This window comes from Daldinia decipiens (genome assembly GCF_022478715.1).
Source record: "Daldinia decipiens strain CBS 113046 unplaced genomic scaffold F4813scaffold_1, whole genome shotgun sequence".
NCBI classification, from domain to species: domain Eukaryota; kingdom Fungi; phylum Ascomycota; class Sordariomycetes; order Xylariales; family Hypoxylaceae; genus Daldinia; species Daldinia decipiens.
The window spans coordinates 1,190,606-1,208,602 of record NW_026054544.1 but is presented as its reverse complement, the minus strand read 5'-3'; the positions used below and the strand labels follow the sequence as shown (position 1 = coordinate 1,208,602).

General features: G+C 45.8%; 4 protein-coding genes across 4 annotated transcripts; 3 read left to right on the top strand and 1 right to left on the bottom strand.

Annotated features, from left to right (window-relative positions):
* Positions 1-329: 329 nt before the first annotated feature.
* Positions 330-4,455, top strand: F4813DRAFT_342271 (SNF2 family N-terminal domain-containing protein). Its single transcript, XM_049241380.1, has 5 exons — positions 330-870; positions 1,043-1,098; positions 1,326-1,954; positions 2,001-2,480; positions 2,533-4,455. Exons 2-5 carry the CDS (start codon positions 1,068-1,070, stop codon positions 3,913-3,915), a joined length of 2,523 nt encoding a protein of 840 aa, XP_049104857.1. The 5' UTR covers positions 330-870; positions 1,043-1,067; the 3' UTR covers positions 3,916-4,455.
* A 707-nt stretch (positions 4,456-5,162) lies between these two features.
* On the bottom strand, positions 5,163-7,770 carry F4813DRAFT_342269 (subunit 17 of mediator complex-domain-containing protein). Its single transcript, XM_049241379.1, has 2 exons — positions 7,164-7,770; positions 5,163-7,092 (listed from the first exon to the last, which is right to left on the bottom strand). Exons 1-2 carry the CDS (start codon positions 7,424-7,426, stop codon positions 5,388-5,390), a joined length of 1,968 nt encoding a protein of 655 aa, XP_049104856.1. The 5' UTR covers positions 7,427-7,770; the 3' UTR covers positions 5,163-5,387.
* Positions 7,771-9,292: 1,522 nt separating this feature from the next.
* Positions 9,293-12,368, top strand: F4813DRAFT_14117 (6-phosphofructokinase). The gene is made up of 4 exons (XM_049238841.1): positions 9,293-10,141; positions 10,199-10,666; positions 10,721-10,808; positions 10,929-12,368. The coding sequence occupies exons 1-4, from the start codon at positions 9,425-9,427 to the stop codon at positions 12,020-12,022; spliced, it is 2,367 nt and encodes a 788-aa protein (XP_049104855.1). The 5' UTR covers positions 9,293-9,424; the 3' UTR covers positions 12,023-12,368.
* A 2,435-nt stretch (positions 12,369-14,803) lies between these two features.
* On the top strand, positions 14,804-17,138 carry F4813DRAFT_14054 (uncharacterized protein). Its single transcript, XM_049238833.1, has 3 exons — positions 14,804-15,214; positions 15,307-15,694; positions 15,748-17,138. The coding sequence occupies exons 1-3, from the start codon at positions 14,936-14,938 to the stop codon at positions 16,845-16,847; spliced, it is 1,767 nt and encodes a 588-aa protein (XP_049104854.1). The 5' UTR covers positions 14,804-14,935; the 3' UTR covers positions 16,848-17,138.
* The last annotated feature ends 859 nt before the right edge of the window (positions 17,139-17,997 follow it).

Genomic DNA, 17,997 nt, shown 5'->3' with positions numbered 1-17,997 from the left:
GCTCTTGACAGATGTATGGGTTTTATGATAGGTCTACCTGCTACGTAGGGTACATGCAGCTGTGTGTTTGGCCTAAGTGCATGCAGCCAATCATGTAATAAACCTCTCTATCAGGTGGAAGCACGTTCCATACCTACATTGTATCACAGCCCGCTGACAACACTTCGCGACCGTGGGGAAATTCAGCCTTTGTACCTCTGTCAATGTTCTTTTATCTTACATTCAATGTTATGTAAATTATGCAAATGCTTAAGTATATGTACCTTAAGTAAATAGGCAACAATCCGAAATAGAAACCAGGATGCCCCTTCCCAGGAGTTGCTGTTGCCCCAGTACGAAATATCATCATTTGTAGCAGCCGCGACTTCTTCGATCTATGAAATGACTGAGGCTATTTCCTTGGTGCAAGGCTTTAAGCAAATTTTTACCTTAGGCATCCAATCATGATTCATCTCAAGGAGCCTGCATGCTCACGGGCATCTTTGGGAAGTTGCATTGTTGCATTCTACGTGTATTATTTTTTCTATATATTTGGTTACAGCCTTCCCTTTATAGTTCAACCATCTTGATTTTACACCTGATAGAAACAAGACCCTCAACCCGCAACGCGTCTTTGACTTCAGACGCGTATCACTCCTTTCAAGAAATTGTTTGTTTTTCTATTTGATTCTCCCATTACTGTCCACAGTTCACTCCCACTCCCGGTAACACGGTCGTCATCGGGCCCTTTGGCAGTCAAGTAATAAGTCACTTTGCCTCTCTAGTTGTCTGCATAGCACTCGACAGCCAGCCTGCACACACTTACTTGGCATATAACGTTTTTGACTACTATAATGCTCCGATCGTCATTTACATGTTGATCAAGCCAAGGTAAGCAGTATTATAAATTGTAACATCTCAGCTAAAAGCCCCGGTTACGTTTACTTTACTCTAGCAGTTGCGTTACCGCAAACAACTGCATCCTTTCCTCATAAATTCACATCACCAATAACCCTGTTCAATAACTCTGTTCTCTGCTGATAAGCTTTCTTCTGCATCTTAGTGCGAACATATAACCTTACTCTAAGATGGCGTCGGAGAACATTGAGCCTCAGAAAGGTAAGACCTGTCTTAATTCCTTAGTCTTCATCTTTCTTTTATATTTTCACCTTGCACATACATTTCAGGCAACAATTTGTTCAGTCTGTGTAAAGGTATCGGATTATTTGACAAGTTGCCTTCTTATATCCCTTCTCCGTCTGCTAGCTTTTTTATCTCAATATTAACTTTATTCATATAACTACTCCTTGTTTAAAACTGCCTTGCTAATTTTCCGTGTTGCTCAGCTTTCTATCAGGACACTGGTGATCCTATGCCCATTACCTATACAAGCCAAGCTGGCGAGTTCCCTGAGTTGTCTCAAGACATCGGCTATTACGCCACTAGGAAGCGCTCATTCAGCGAATATCGCGAATATCTCGAATCATCCGAGGATTTAGAAGCTCCGATTAACAAACTTCGTCGCGTCACTATAAGCCCACCCATACCCCAGCCGACAGCAGAACCAATCACAGCAAAATCACTCGATCAACTAGAGATCAAAAATGCCAATCTTAGGATGCTAAACAATTGGTACTGCTCCTTTGCAGAAACAACAGCGGCTGGCAGTAATCTTAAGGATAAATCTTTCCTCGATGAATCTTCCGCCTCCAAGAACGGAGATAACTTTGAAGAGCTATTTTCGAACACCCAACCTGATGACGCGCAGCAGAACCCAGCAGGTCCTCTAGATGCTTTGCGATATCCTCTTTACAAGCATCAATTAATGGCGCTGGAATGGATGAAGAAGATGGAGCTAGATGAGGGGAAGAGGGGTGGCATACTTGCTGATGACATGGGTCTTGGAAAGACAATTACGACCATTGCTCTGATGGTCAGTCGTGACACTGAACCATATCCATGGTCTAATGTGAAAGTAAGTATCTCCTAAATTTTAATACGGTCTATGCTAACTATTGCAGACCAACCTCATCATTGCCCCAGTATCCCTGCTCAAGCAATGGGAGCGGGAGATTAAGCAAAAAGTCCTGCCGGGCTACCAGCTCAAAGTATTTATACAGCATTCGAGAAGAAAGGATTACGATCAGTTCCGCGATTATGATGTTGTACTGACTAGCTACGGATTGATCGTGTCTGAAATCAAGAAGAGGGATCAATACATCAGGCAAGTGAAAAAAGAGGGATCGGAAGTCGATGAGGATTACTTATCTGAGATCTGCCCATTTCTGAGCCAAAAAAGCGTCTTCTACCGCGTTATTCTTGATGAGGCGCAGTACATCAAGAACCATAAAGCTCAAGTTTCAAAGGCCGTTTGCGAGTTACAGGCCAAGTACCGTTGGTGCCTGACAGGGACACCAATGCAGAATGGGCCAAACGAACTTGCTTCCCTTGTCAGATTCTTAGGAATCAAACCATACTGCGTGGTTGAAAGATTTCATGCTGTAAGTTTACTATTAATGAGAATCGGGGTGTCTAGCTAACAGTATTGCGCAGGAATTCAAATCCCTGCAGCCAGGATCTAAAGGTAGCCCAGATCAAAAGAGGAGAGCAATGAAAACACTGCAGGATTTCCTTAAAGATATCCTGCTTCGACGAACCAAGAAGTCCAAGATTGACGGAAAGCCTATCATCCAGTTGAAAGAGAAGACAGAGGTCATTGACCATGTTGTTTTTGATCCAGACCAACAAGAGTATTATGCTACTCTTGAGAAGGATGCCCGTGTCCAGTTTAGCAAGTATCTTAGGGCTGGCACAATTGGGAAGCATTATACCGAAGTCTTGATACTCCTTCTTCGGTTGCGCCAAGCTTGTTGTCATCCGTATCTGCACCTCACTGATCTAGAACTGATCGAACCCGACATACCAGAGGAGCAGGCAGGTGAATCTGCAAAGACCCTACCCCCAGAGGTAGTCGAGCATGTCAAGGAAACTGATATCTTCCAATGTTCCGTATGTTCCGATGCCGTATCAAACCCTTCTATCATGTGCCCTTGTGGAGATCTGTTCTGCTCGCCCTGTGCTGAGGCATTTACGAACATACTTGGAGAGAACATGATACGCGCAGCAGGGGATGAGCAAAGCGTAGAATGTATAGCCTGTCACAAGCAAGGCAAATTCACGATAATCAAATTCGATTCATTCTTGAAGACGTACCAGCCTGAGCGACTTCAAGATGAGAAGGAGTCAGGAGCGGGTGACGCAGATGACGACGCGGATGATTCCGATGATGATTACGAAGTTGATCTTAGACCAGACGCACTTGCGAAGTTGTGCCAGCGGGCAAAGCACAATCGGCAGGCCCACAAAAGGTACATGCGAAGCCTTCGTGAAATCTGGCAGCCATCGGCTAAGGTAGCCAAGTGCTGCGAGCTCATTTCGACCATCCAGAATACTACGGGAGAGAAGATTGTCGTTTTTTCCCAATGGACCATTTTCCTTGACCTGATTCAAATCTCAATCGAAGATGAACTTGGGCTTCGAGTTAGTCGCTACGATGGTAGTATGACAGCAACCATGCGTGATAAGGCAATTAGTGAATTCACCGAGGATCCCGAAGTGAAGGTTATTTTGGTGTCTCTCAAAGCCGGAAATGCTGGCCTCAATCTGATAGTAGCCTCACAGGTTATTATTATGGATCCGTTCTGGAATCCCTACATCGAGAATCAGGCCATCGACCGTACATACCGCATTGGTCAACAGCGAGTTGTTACAGTCCATCGAATCCTCGTCGAGAAAACTGTGGAAGATCGAATTATGGCCACGCAAGAGAAGAAGCGTCGAGTCGTCGAGTTTGCTCTACAGGGCGAAAACGCGACCAAAGACATGAGCAAACTGGGCACTGAGGATCTCGCATTCCTCTTCGGCATGGGTTCTTAGCTACGAAATCCGGGACCTCAAAGGATCTAATCCATACAATACCTCATTATACCAATTACTAGGTTACTGGTTTCTATTCGTCCAACCATTCATTACTTTACGCCTTTCCCCCTTTTTTTCTCTTCTGTTCTTCCTATCAGTTAGATGCAAGCGACTTCTAATGATATTCGGACAAAAGGAGGTCTATTTTGTTGTTTTACGACGCATGGCTCTGACACGATTTACCATGTGTTTGATTAGCAGCCCATCGATCCTTGAGCGGATGAGCATTATAATTGCGACTTGATAAGAGGTATACCGTCTGCCTAGGCTTGCAGTTGAGTCGGCTACCGAAAGGAAGGACAAAGGATATTATTTCGTACACGATCCTGCCTCGAGGCGAACCATGGGTGATGGACGATTTGTTTGTACTAAGGGAGTGTGATGTGTATGGGTGGCTTTTGCAGTAACGAACTTGCTATATATGGCTCTTTTGTTTGATGTGATTGTATTCTCCATAGTTATACTCACGACTTAATAAGATTGAGTATGTTTCTTTTCCCATTCGGTACTCGGCAATTTACTCCCACCCATTTTTATGACCAAATGCTGGCTGGCATAATGCTCTCCTACATAGCCTACCTTGGGGTATTAAAATCATAGTACGGGTCTTGCTTAAGTCAACTAGTAACATTTCGTGAGGCCACAGCAGGTGTCTCACTGTGAAGAGTTGAAATATTACATAAAATATAAAACTCGCTCAAATAAGGTACCTAGGTTAGACACCTAAGGTACATGTATTATCGGATGTCACAAGTATTAGGTATTAGGTATATCTCTTTATCCGCTATGTCAGGATAAACCTCCCTGGTCTATTATATTCCAACATACCTGGGCTACCAATAACGCACCTAAAGGCGACAGGTTAGGTAACTTATCTTGAGTACGAAGTACTTGTGCTACTGATATATGGAAATCGATTAAGCTGCAGCGCTGGGAACTTAGCATTCATTCATTCACATACACGTAGCTCCTTTGTTGCAGGTGTCTCAGTAGTTCAGGGGTAGATTGTTTTTTATTTTATTTCTAAATAGGGGTTAAGGGGTAAGTGGGTCCTGTAACCTATGCTCGTGGGTAGTGGCATTTTCAACAGTCAGAAATAGACAGGAGTGGTTCTCAAGCTACCTACCTAAGTTGAGCGTTACATGGGTAATTAGAGCAATTATACTAGATATTTAACAATGAAGGCTCCTGGTCCCTTTTTTTTTGCACTTATTAACTTTGTATTACCGAGCCTTGTAACTATTATGGCTTGTAACTAATCCCATATCTAGGATTTATATATATATCAGATGCTAGATGCCAGATGCAAAGCCTGCTGCCTCGCTCAGTTTTCACTATTCCGCGTAGAGGTAGTCAACTAGCATAGCAGAGCCGACTAAGGTATGGGAGGTCGCGACAGAATACTCGCTAGCAGTGATGTCGTCTGATGTCTAATCAGCCACCCCGTCGCCTTGTTGCGAATAACTCTGCATGACTCGGACCACGGCATCGGTAATGCTGTTTCCTCCCTCGTCGCCGCGGTCTCCCCTCCATGTCCACACATGCCTAGCCGTGTGGTTGCCTTCCTTCCATTGCCCGTCGAGGGTCAGGATAAGACGTCCATCGCTGTCCTCCTTGATATTAACTCTTGCCTCGCTATCGTCTCGGTCAACTACGCCGGGACCATGCACTGTCTCGGTCCAATATATATCGTCCCTTCTCAACTTCTTTCCAGCATCTACTGCAATGATTTGTGTAAGGGCGCGTACGGTAGCTTGCTGAATATAATATATGGCGTCCTTTGCGTTCGGATACGCTTCGCGGTTAAGATCGGCGGGTGGATACAGATCTTCCAGGGGATTTTTTGTTTTCTGATTTGTAGATGTGGCGCCCTTGTTGCTCTCTAAGGTGCCATTTTGAGGGGGAAACGGTGTTAGGGAGATATTGAAGTGCATTTGGATGTAAGGGACGACCATGATACGGGCCCGGCCAAATATTCTGACTTCTGGTGTAATAGCCAACTCAAACGCAGACTCGAGACGGCCGGCGAGATAGTTAATAAAGTTAAGCTCGGTCTTGGCGTTGCGACGGGTTAGGCTGCCTTGGAGGAGTATAGGGGTGAGCGGTTGGGTGGCCGACTTGCAGGCAGCGGTAGAGATGCCGGCCCGCTTTAATGTGAATACCAGATCGTCCAAGAAATCTGTCATAGCCTTGCAGTCTCTGAAGTACTCGGTATTTGCGATCACTGCACGCAGGATAGCATAGGGTGATTGCATGCGATTGGATGGGAGTTGCGCCATAGTAGTACGCCGGTGATAGTTCTGCCGGTGCCCTTGGAATAAAAGGAACTGTATGTAGATGTAGTATGCCGTGCATGAGCACTGCATGTTTGCCATCCTTTCATTTGCGTTATCCGGCTCGCCAAGATCTTCCAGGGTGAAGATTAGATCAGTTTCCGGATCCTGCTTCCAAGTGATACTTGAAGAATCCGAGTAAACATCTGAGGAGAGTAAGGTGCGAGCTTCCCTGTTGATTTCATACCAAAGCTCCTGATGAAAGGCCGTATTTCTAGCTTCGCGTACTCGATCCTGCAAAGGGGCGTCGTCGGGTATCCGTCCGGGCAAAGGAGATTGATCCACGATTATACCATTTTTCTTGAGGGTGAGACGGACTCTTTGAGAGCCCCCACCAATACGACCCAATCCTAGACGGACGGTACCATCGTCATTGCGTCTAAAGGGAGCAATGCTGCTGTTTCTAAACTCGGGCGCAGATTCAGCGAAACCAAACCGGACACCCAATGTATGTGGTTCCTGAGGTGCAGCGCAAACAGCCCAGCCGCCCTCGCTAACAGTCAAGACATCGGCCCAGTACTTGGTCTCTAGCTGCATTTCTTTCTCCAGTTTCTCCGCAGCTGCTACGACCGAGTCCACCATATTGTTGACCCCCATGAGCCTCCACCCAGTTGCGACGGCTAGATCATCTTGCATTCGCGCTTCGATGATATTCGATTCGTTTAATTTGGAAGCTCCTAGAGTACCAATGCCGACCAGTTCGCGCAGCTCTGGCGACAACGTGCTCAAAGCTCTTGGATCTTGTTTCGTAAGAAGGAGGGATACGAAGTCGAGGCTTAACATGGCGGATTGGTGCGCGACTCTGGACAAGACAACTGCCATTAGCATAAATTTTCGCTGATCAGAGTTTCTGCTCACCGCGAAGGCGCTTACTCGATGTTCTTTAAGAATTCTTCTCGCGCTGCGGTAACACTTTTCAACTCAACATCTTCATCTTCCTCCTCATCTGAAGACCCCTCGGCTTCAACGCGACCATGTTGCTGAGCTGCAATTTCCTCGCGCAACTTAGCCTCCGTAACGTTGCGAAAGCCACCGCTTTGGACATTGATACGCGAGATAAATTCGCCGAGGTTCTTCGGTTTCTTGTCGCCTATAGGCCAAGGGCGCAACGAGAAAGGCGAGCTGGAGGAGGCCATTTCAATTTTCCACCAATCTACCTATATAGCACGTTCGAACTAATTTTGGAATTGTGAGGGGGAGACTCGAGGAGCTTAGATGTGTGCTATTGAAGCTTGCATTTGATTGCGGTTATGATCATTGAAGATGAAGATGTAAAGAAACGGTAGTTATGTATTTTGTACATGAAGCTTAGCTACAGGGGTACATGGCTAGCCAAGATGATGATTGTACATAACCAATGATTAGAATTGGAACTTACCTAGCCTTGATGAGTCAGCATGAAGCTGGTGCAAGGAGAGCTTGGTGATATTTCCCCACTATGTAGCTAGGTACGTACTCCCCTGCAGTAGATCATCCCAAGGTTCATGTTTGCATTTACAGCACATGCTTCAATGTTTGTCAGGATGTTATTTCTGTATAATACTTCTTCTACTATCTCTTCAGGTCATCTCATATTTTCATAATAATTGTCATATGCTCTCTCCGGTGAATTTTCGGGTATTACCATCAACTTGAGTCATTATTTGCCGACTATTTAATCTCGATAGCTTGCTTCATCGCATGATCTAGGTTGCTCAAGTGTACCCTTAATATACGACGTAACTACAACAACAGCTAACAAAGTAGTTGGGGACAGCATTTTTAAATACACATCTCTTGCCGAATCATTCGAGAACCTATCGTGCTCTCTCAGGCTAGAGCTATATTTTCATGCGGCTATCCTCTGAAGTTCTGCCCTGTAGGCTGAAGATCACCTCGAAAGGTTATTACAGCAGCGGCGCCGTTTGAGACGCAACCGAACCTATCGGACGCCAATCCATACCCACATGTACCTAAAACATCCTCTACAGTTATCATACATACATTAACCTAGGTATTTACCTACCTACATTTATCACTGCGGGAATTTCTAGCATATGCATCAAGGCATCTCTTGCCGGAGTATTGACAGGGAGTTCTTCAAACAGTCGAATAGAATGCAGCGGATCCTTCTCAACAAGACCTCGACACTACGTCAGGTGGGGATTATCAGTCGGACGCTAATTTGACTATAGTTTCATGGCGAGCTCCGTTACGTAGACGCACATATTCTTCCATCGTTCCCACCTATGTACCTACGCACTGTAGGTAATGTACTTTAAATGTTTAGATGACTCCTATTTAGGCCAGAGCTAATAGAGGACCGGCCTAAGTGGCTATTCTATCTTACGAGAACAGAAATATGTCTCATGTTTAATGGTAAATATATCACGGTAACTAGCAATACAAGCTACTGTTGGTAGTCTGGGTAATATGTAGATGCTTGGAAACAACAAAAACAGCTCAACAAGGTAAAAATAACTCAGCCTCATCCAGCTGCAATATATAGGATCAAGGGACTTCCCAAGAAATAGGTAGGTAGGTACCTAAGTATGTACCTAAGTATGTACCTACGTAGACACCCGACATGCACGGAGCACGGAGTACCTAAGTGAGGGGTTTATTTGTACCTCCACTACCTTAGGTTAGGTACGTAAGAGGGTTGATACTTGCATAGTGCGACTTCCTATAGCTCCCCCGCACTGATAATTGATAAGAGCTTCTTTCGTTCACCATATTGTCGTTTTCTCCTACTCAATCCAAAGAAATGACATACATGTATGATGTATGTGAAATAGGCAAGTACATGGACGAGGTAAGCCACTTTTTTATTTCCCTCGTCACATTAATAGCACTACTATCTCCTGATATTTATTCATTTTATTTCTTCTTCATTCGACGTCGCTTGCATGGGCTGATTGGAGCTTGTAAAAGAACGCATTATAGGTCTTTGCAGTTCTAACTCTTCCTCTTATTCGCCTACTTAACCTCTATTTTAACCTTTGGATGTGCCATCTCTTAGTTTAGTAGACCTCGTATTTCCTTTTTATTCATTCATTCCTAAAACTTCGAACTTCGAACTTCGAACTTCGAATTTCGAATCTCCCCCTCCCCCTAAATCATTCTACAATATTATACCTAGAATACCTATCAGCATGGCTACGACAAAGAAGAAGATCGCCGTTATGACCTCGGGCGGTGATTCGCCAGGCATGAACGCCGTTGTCCGAGCCGTCGTACGAATGGCTATTCACATGAAGTGCGACCCCTATTGCGTCTACGAAGGCTACGAAGGCCTAGTCCAAGGTGGTAATTTCATTAGAAAAATGGAATGGAACGATGTTCGAGGATATCTTTCCGAGGGTGGCACTCTCATCGGTACCGCGAGATGTATGGCTTTCTACGAGCGTCCCGGACGTTTGACTGCCGCTAAGAACCTAATCCTCAATGGCATCGACGCCCTCATTATCTGCGGCGGTGATGGCTCCCTTACCGGTGCTGATAGATTCCGAGCCGAATGGCCTTCTCTGCTTGAAGAGCTCGTATCTACAGGCCAGCTACAAGCCAAACAGATCGAACCCTACAAACACCTTAACATCGTAGGGCTCGTAGGTTCAATTGACAATGACCTTTCCGGGACCGATGCCACCATTGGCGCCTATTCAGCTCTAGCCCGTGTATGCGAAATGGTAGATTATATCGAAGCCACCGCCTCCTCGCACTCCCGCGCTTTCGTAATAGAGGTGATGGGGAGGCATTGCGGTTGGTTAGCTCTGATGGCAGGTGTAGCTACCGGTGCCGACTTCATCTTTATCCCAGAGAAACCTAGGGAGGACAATTGGAAAGAGGAGATGTGTCAAGTTATCAGGAAGGTATGTAGCCAGACTTAACGGTGTAATCAAAAGGGGGGCTTATGCTAACTTCACAAGCACCGAGACTGGGGCAAACGTAAAACCATTGTTATTATCGCAGAAGGTGCCCTTGATAGGCATGGAACGAAGATTACGCCTGAGATGGTGAAAGATCTCCTTGCCGACAAATCGGGCCTAGCCCTGGACACCCGCATCACAACTCTCGGCCACGTTCAAAGAGGAGGAACCGCAGTGGCCTACGACAGGATGCTCGCCACGCTACAAGGAGTGGAAGCTGTCAAGGCTGTACTTGAGGCTACACCGGAGACCGAGACATGTGTTATTGCTATTACCGAGAACAAGATCATCCGGATACCTCTGATGGCCGCCGTACAAGAGACCAAGAAGGTAGCGACGGCTATCGAAGCTCAGGACTTCGACAAAGCAATGTCACTCCGTGACACTGAATTCTCCGACCAATACAAGTCTTACATGATGACTACTACTATGGGACTTGACCAAGATATACATCTAGAAGATTCCAAGGTAAGTGTATAAGACTGCTATCAATGCTAGCGATGGACGCTAACTCCGCTATAGAGGATGAAAATCGGGTTTATCAACGTTGGAGCACCCGCTGGTGGTATGAACGCTGCTATCCGTGCAGGTGTGGCTTATTGCCGATCCCGTAAGATACCCCCCCCATTGAATTCATAGCCGCCCCCCTTTACGGCATAGAAGGGTGAATCTTACCATAGCATATTCTTCCCCTTATTATAAATTGGAAATTCTAATTATATGGTTACAGGCGGGCATGAGCCTCTCGCAATTCACAATGGATTTGCTGGATTTGCCCGGCATCACGGTGACGCGCCATTAGGTGCTGTCCGACACTTCGATTGGCTCGAAGTAGACGGATGGGCGAGCAAAGGAGGTTCCGAAATTGGAACGAACCGGGAGCTCCCAGAAGAATCCGGTATGGAGCTAATCGCCAAGTTAATCGAGAAGTACGAATTCGATGCTTTGTTCCTAATCGGCGGTTTCGAGGCCTTCCATTCAATCTCGCAACTTCGAAAAGCCAGAGCCAAGTATCCTTCGCTCTGTATTCCCATGACTCTACTTCCAGCAACCATCTCGAACAATGTCCCAGGCACAGAATATTCCCTAGGATCTGATACTTGTCTAAATGAACTCGTCGCCTACTGCGACAAGATTAAACAGTCTGCGTCAGCCACCCGAAGGCGAGTGTTCGTTATTGAAACCCAAGGTGGTCGGTGTGGATACGTAGCAATTCTAGGAGGATTAGGCGTCGGTGCGAGTGCCGTCTACATTCCAGAAGAAGGGATCAGTTTAGACATGCTTAATGCAGATGTCAGGCATCTAAAAGACGTTTTCACGAGAGATAGAGGCCAATCACGAGCAGGCCGACTAATCCTTGTCAACGAGAAGGCAAGCAAAGTTTACTCAGCCAAGCTTATCGCAGATATCATCCGAGAGGAAGCTCATGACAGGTTTGAATCTCGAGATAGCATCCCCGGCCACGTTCAGCAGGGTGGTGTCCCCTCAGCCATGGACAGATGCCGTGCCGTCAGGCTAGCTATCAAGTGCATACAGCACCTTGAGAAGTACGGCCCCAAACCGCAGAAGAACCCGGAAAAGATAATTCAGGATCCTCTAAGCGCATCCGTTATTGGTATCAAAGGCGCACACGTGACTTTCTCGCCCATGGATCAGGTAGAAGAGAATGAGACGGACTGGAAGAATCGACGTCCGACAGCAGCCCATTGGTTAGACAACAAGGAAGTCGTCGACATCCTCGGCGGGCGTCCTCCATACCCATTGCCCGAGAAGAGCTTGGTCGGACTGATAGCCAAAGACGCAAAGCGCGGACTCATTGAATAGTAAAATGGATTAGGGACTAGAGAACATGGGCGGCTGGTTGGGTTGGGAGTTACAACATTGGGACAATACCTAGGCAGATAGATTGGTACGGTTATGCGAGCATGGTCATGATTTACTTTTAAGGTATCTTGAGATATCGATGGAGCGTCATGAAGTTGACGTCCCCGTTTCACGACAATCAGTCTATTTTTAGGACATCTGCTTATCAAAACAACGTCATTATCATTATATTCAGACGAAATCTCATGGCATTCTAGATAAACCGGTTTTTGTGACAATCTAACAGGATCTCATATGGTTATACATAAGGGCCTACCACGCATGTGATAGATAATGCGAAGTCTTGCTGCACAGTAGTGAGAATAAATAGGGGTAAGTTATTCATAGAGAAGTTGAACACAATGCCATAACCAATATTGGGCCATGAATATGCAGCCAGACTTTATTTGTCTCAAGCATCTTAATGTTTAATTCGCTCAGAATATTTTGAGTGAAACTCTTAGTTATTCGTATATCCCTCATATCTCTTACCTTTTCAATACCCTACTAACATAAAGGGTTATTTATCCTTTATTAGCTTGAGGTCCTATTATCATTATTATCATTCACCTTATGTCCTCTTCTGGGTGCGCTAAGCGGTTACCGAAAGTCAGCAAAGTAGGAAAGATATGGGATGCTTGTAAAGGTGTGTTTTACAGGGTCGGTGAATGCAGGTCGGATAAGGCGAGGGGTTTAGTTGGTGTATGATATTGTTTGGAGTGTATGAAGATTGGATGGGAGGGGATAAAGTGTATATATAACTTCAGCCTCTCGGGGCCGTATGTGATTTGGCCAAGAAAGCAGCGGCCCATCAAGTAGTCATAGCATGTATAATCTGGGGTAGAGGGTCTATCCGATTGGGTAAAGGACAGAATTATGCGTGGCTGTTTCGACAGATATTCAAACTTTGTCTGAAATCCTAGTAAGCAAAGCCGCCGTTGGGCTGAAGCAACTGGGCTTAATCCAGAACTCCGGGACTGAATCGTGAAGATTGTCCTGAATGAAACGGCAATTCATGCAGGGATATCAGCCACGCCTGAGCTTACCTTGGCGGTAAGCAGCCGGTAAGCGCCGTCGCTGTTGTGCTGAAGTACTCCTGATCCTTGGCGAAGCTTGAGATACATAACAGTCATAGGGAAATCAGCTGCTATGTTTCTAAGTCCAGACTAGCCAGCTTTGCCTTTTTAATTTGGTTGAACCTCGGTCCTCGGCAAATTGCAGTTAGATCCGAATGATCAAAAAAGGGTCAGAACTGCTAAATACCTCTGTTTTAACCAACACAATTAAGATAGACTAAAATCATAGGAGACAAAGAGACAGAGAAACAGAGAAACAAAAGAGTTGACGGACTGAAAGTTGGTTGCGCCACAATATGCAGTGATTACGCCCCCAGCAAGCCACATCGTCTTAGAATAGGAAGGAGAACCCGGCGTGTCTCGGAATGCCCGGCCGAGGGCACGTGCCTCTTCTCGGTTTTCAAACGCCATCAGCTGCTATTCCTGGAAACTCGCTGTATCTTGTACTTGCCTTTTCCAGGACCAACAGGACTTGACTTTTATAAGCTGTTTTGGTATTGGTAAAAAAAGGAATTAATATTTCGTAATGATAAAACTAGGTAAGGATATGGATAGGTAGGTATGTTCCAACTATTATTCATTGAGCTTTTGTATTCGATTGCTAGACTCGGAATTTCACATGCTTAGGTACCTAGGTATTAAGTTGCAATCAGATAAAGGCCCCCACTATGTACTAACCTACAAAGTCCCGAGTCTCAATCCGAAAATACTACCTACGACGTCAGATCTACACATGAACGAAGACGCGTCGAAAACAGAACAATGCGACTCTAAACTTGCCAGTCTAACCTCCAACCATTTCCAATTTCCAACATACGAGTTCTTAATAACTTACCGCCTCCTAGTTTAAGACAGCTCTAACAGCTCGTACAGTTTCAGTCCTTTTATTATAAAGTACTCAATCGGCCACAAGCTGTGCCGCCCGCTAATTTATATAAAATACTACCAACGGTAAACCTCGCTGTTGCTATGTAACTAAGGTACCTGTAGTTCGAGGCGTCTTGTAGCCCCCCAAAGATAACTTTACATACATTGAAAAACCCCTATATAATTAGCTAATACATCGTTGCATTAACAGTCTAACTACCTAATGTTAAACATATATACCTAGATCCAATCACAAATCATATATGCCCTTCTAAGTTACTACCTACCTAGGCCTTAATGCTTACAATTATATTAGTTCTTAGAAGAGGCCAAGCTACATACATACCTAATGGTCTAGACGTACGATGTAACTACGTACTATTATCTCGCCTACCCGATTAATCAAGCCAGTCTGGGCTAGTATCGCCAGTTGTCGATCGAAAAGTAGGTATGCGAGTAACCCTGAATCCTTCCCGTTGCAACGTCCTCTCCAGACCCCAGGTCCGAAGGAGTAAAGGTCTTGATTCTTGCGGGCCTTGCATACATATGAATGAAGGCGTTGGTAGATCAGGATTGCTTGTTGCAGACTTTCACCCCAATCGATCAGTCGGGGTATATTCTATTTTATCCCTGCACATATATATATCATCTACACACTTAGGTTAGTGGCTTACCAGATACGACTTATTACCTAGGTTAGATCTCATCAGTCCTATTTCTCATAATTCTCTCTTTTTTGAATCACATTTTTATCTTTTTCCTTCTTTAGATCTTTCTATTGTTTTATGTGTTTTATGTTTATTTAGATTTTGTCTTGCTTCTATCTGCACTTGAGTATTAGCACGATAATGGCTATTATTATCACATGCTAGCTTTCTCTTGGCACATCACTATCTAAGCGGATTCCGACGAGCCTACGCGCTCCTTTACGATGATGGCTACGAAATTCACATCCCTCCTTTACCTATCAATATGGTTGCTTGCAGGACAAGTGTCATGTGGCTCCATTGCAGCGTGGTGGAATACAAGGGCTCCCAGCTTTATTATGCAGGACGACGATACGGGCAGCATACGATATAGCCTTTGCAATGGCAACTACACACCAATATTTCCAGACGACGAGACGCTCGTGGCTCCCTTCAAGGACCACCAGCCGAAAAACAAAACGGGCCTGTCCGCAACCGGGTGGATGGATGGCGAAACCGCTCGGGTAAGTAAAAGCTGAGATATTCTCACCATTGCGAAATGGGCGAAGTGGAGCCGGTTAAATCAAAGTGAGAGTTCGCTGACGCCAGCTAACAGGCATCGATTTTCTACATGGATAACAACGATGAAATTGTCAATGCGCTCCTGGAATGTGATTGGAATACAGGACATTGGGAAAATACGGGCGAGTACGTCGTCTCTGGAGGAGCTCCTAAAGTAGCGCCAGACTCGGGATTATCAGCTGTGCTGCTTGGATCAACGGAAGGATACCGAGTATATTACAATGACCTCGAAGGGACTCTTCACGCAATCGGATACACGCCCAGCACGACATGGTCTTATTATGGTGTAATCTCCCATGATGCAGCCTCTTCCCAGGCTATTGGATCTACCTTCTCCAGCAGTAACATCTCAGTCGTGAGGCCTAGAGATGGCGAGAATATGGGAGTGTCACAATTTGATGGCGATGACATGTGGCATATATGTGAGGCTGTCCTCAAGATTTATTCAAGCATAGCGCTAATCATGATTTTTCAGCAACCTTTCCACAGTCGTTAACACTGACGGGGAACCACTCAACAAATGCAACAAAGGCGTCTGACCTCAAGCTCAGCTCTAGTAGCCAGAACTTTAGCCTCCCAGCTTGGGATGGCAATGCATCTGCGCTCGCCGTGACCATCAACAACAAGAATACGCGTAGCATTTTCTACATCGGTACTGATAAGAAACTGTACCAGGTCAGTAACAGTGACGGTAACAGCACGTGGAGCATAGCCCCGCGCCCAGATGACGATGATAAATCTTGGCCCGTAGCGGACGCGGCCGGTGCCACGATCGGCATCGCAAGCGACACCGGGAGCCGCACCACGCGCTTGTACTACATGAGCGGCGGCCACATAGTCGAGGTCAACGGCGACCACGGGAAATGGCAGCCAGCCACCGTACTGCCCAGCACCAACACAAGCCAGGCTGCTACAGCGCAGGCACCAGCGGCGACAACTACGTCGCCACCAGATGGAGATAATGGGGGTTTAAGTGACGGTGCTAAAGCAGGCATTAGCATTGGCGTAACACTAGGCATTATCGCGCTTGCAGGCACGCCATTTGTATTATGGCTGTTACGCCGGCGACAGCGGAGAATCGACGAGGCTGCTGCGGCGGCGATGGCGGCGGTGAGAAGAGATCAATATAAGCCGGAGAATGGATATGCAGGACCAGGACCAGCGTACGGTCCTGATGGGGCTCAAACGGCGGTTGGTGCCGACGGATATGTGTACGGTGCACCACAGACATATGCAGGATACCCACAGGCTCAGCCGCTTCAACCTGGATATGGACAGCAGCAGCAGCTGCTGCCACAACAAGGGGTTGCTTACCCACACCAGATGGGCTATGCTATGACTTCGGATGGATACGCACAACCTACCTCAGCAACAGCAGGGTATCCGCAACAGGCGGGGTTCATGCAAGATGGAGGATGGGCGTATACTCCGCCGGCCGGGGATAATGGAGCACACTACCAGCAACAATATTACCAGCAACAGCAGCAACAACAGCAACAACATCCACAAGAGATGTCGGGTGATACGAACCCCGTCGAGTTAATGGGCGAGGGACACTATAAAGAAGTACCGTGACTTAAAGTAACCGAGTAATGAGCCGGATACATATATACCTACATACTCTCGTAGAAGATGGGGCATGTCGAGAAAAAGAAGGGAGATATTTACACATTGGTCATCTCGGGGGTTATATGTCGACATCTAAAACTTAAAAGCAGACTTCTAGTGCTAAGCGGACATGTCTAAGCAGAAGCAGCATGGTAAAGAGGACTAGCTCGCGCCTATTCTGTGTATATACGCTGTGGTAATATATATAATTAAAGAATGTAAAGTTATAATATTTTGCTTGTATAAAAGAGTAGGCTGTTCAAGAAAAAGTCTTGCTTGTGTGTTTTCGAAGCCGCTAAAGGGTCTAGATCAACTAGCAGTTCGTGAGTCACAGGCTATAACCCTCTACTTTAGTAGTTGATGGAAACCTTTAACCTAGGTTAGTTCCTCCGCGTGTCTTGGTATAGTGTAGACTAGCTGTCTGCCTACATACATATCCGTCAAAGTAATAGCAGCCCTGAAATAAATCGACACCTACCTACATGGACCATACGTTGGGGATGTTCGTTCAAGTAGATTAGATACATAGGCCGTTTGGATTCAAGAAACTCAACGATATCCGGCACGGCCCGGTGACTTTGATCTGCGGATCAGCTTAGGCGAACCAATTCCGAAGTTCAATTGGTCACGAGATCTTCCTAAAACCATGGCGAACCTCCTGGAAGGCTCCCTGTGTCCTATGAGATCTGGAACCGAGATGAGTTCGTCGATGTCAGGGGTATCCTGACGCAGGGTTCTCAAGAGCGACACGCCATCCATCTCAGGTTGGCTTGATGCCCAATAGCTAGATCGTCACGTATGTATAACTAACCCTCATAAGGGAGTTCCTGGTTATATGGGGACAGCAACAAATATCCAATAGTGCCATAGTCCGGAAATCCCTTGCAGATTGCAGATTGCAGATTGTTTGAGCATCTTTTGTTCTTGGAATTGTCGAATTAGAATCCCGTGATTTCTGCCCGTCTTCATAACGAATTATATACGGTCCACATTATCTAAGCGCATTAGTGTATGTATGTACGTATGTACATGTAACCAGGTACATATTATTAGGTAAAATATGTACATATTTGATGTACACGCAGCGAAGTCGGTACAAAGTTATGTACATCAATAC

What these genes read in the sequence shown, in the direction of transcription:
- F4813DRAFT_14117 (XM_049238841.1), top strand. Translation starts at nt 9,425, where the DNA reads ATGGCTACGACAAAGAAGAAGATCGCCGTTATGACCTCGGGCGGTGAT. An exon ending in TGTGTCAAGTTATCAGGAAG is followed by an intron (nt 10,142 to 10,198) that starts GTATGTAGCCAG and finishes TAACTTCACAAG; the next exon opens with CACCGAGACTGGGGCAAACG. An exon ending in TACATCTAGAAGATTCCAAG is followed by an intron (nt 10,667 to 10,720) that starts GTAAGTGTATAA and finishes ACTCCGCTATAG; the next exon opens with AGGATGAAAATCGGGTTTAT.
- F4813DRAFT_342269 (XM_049241379.1), bottom strand. Translation starts at nt 7,426, where the DNA reads ATGGCCTCCTCCAGCTCGCCTTTCTCGTTGCGCCCTTGGCCTATAGGC. An exon ending in GAATTCTTAAAGAACATCGA is followed by an intron (nt 7,093 to 7,163) that starts GTAAGCGCCTTC and finishes TGTCTTGTCCAG; the next exon opens with AGTCGCGCACCAATCCGCCA.
- F4813DRAFT_14054 (XM_049238833.1), top strand. Translation starts at nt 14,936, where the DNA reads ATGATGGCTACGAAATTCACATCCCTCCTTTACCTATCAATATGGTTG. An exon ending in TGGATGGCGAAACCGCTCGG is followed by an intron (nt 15,215 to 15,306) that starts GTAAGTAAAAGC and finishes GCCAGCTAACAG; the next exon opens with GCATCGATTTTCTACATGGA. An exon ending in CGATGACATGTGGCATATAT is followed by an intron (nt 15,695 to 15,747) that starts GTGAGGCTGTCC and finishes ATGATTTTTCAG; the next exon opens with CAACCTTTCCACAGTCGTTA.
- F4813DRAFT_342271 (XM_049241380.1), top strand. Translation starts at nt 1,068, where the DNA reads ATGGCGTCGGAGAACATTGAGCCTCAGAAAG. An exon ending in GAACATTGAGCCTCAGAAAG is followed by an intron (nt 1,099 to 1,325) that starts GTAAGACCTGTC and finishes CGTGTTGCTCAG; the next exon opens with CTTTCTATCAGGACACTGGT. An exon ending in TGGTTGAAAGATTTCATGCT is followed by an intron (nt 2,481 to 2,532) that starts GTAAGTTTACTA and finishes AGTATTGCGCAG; the next exon opens with GAATTCAAATCCCTGCAGCC.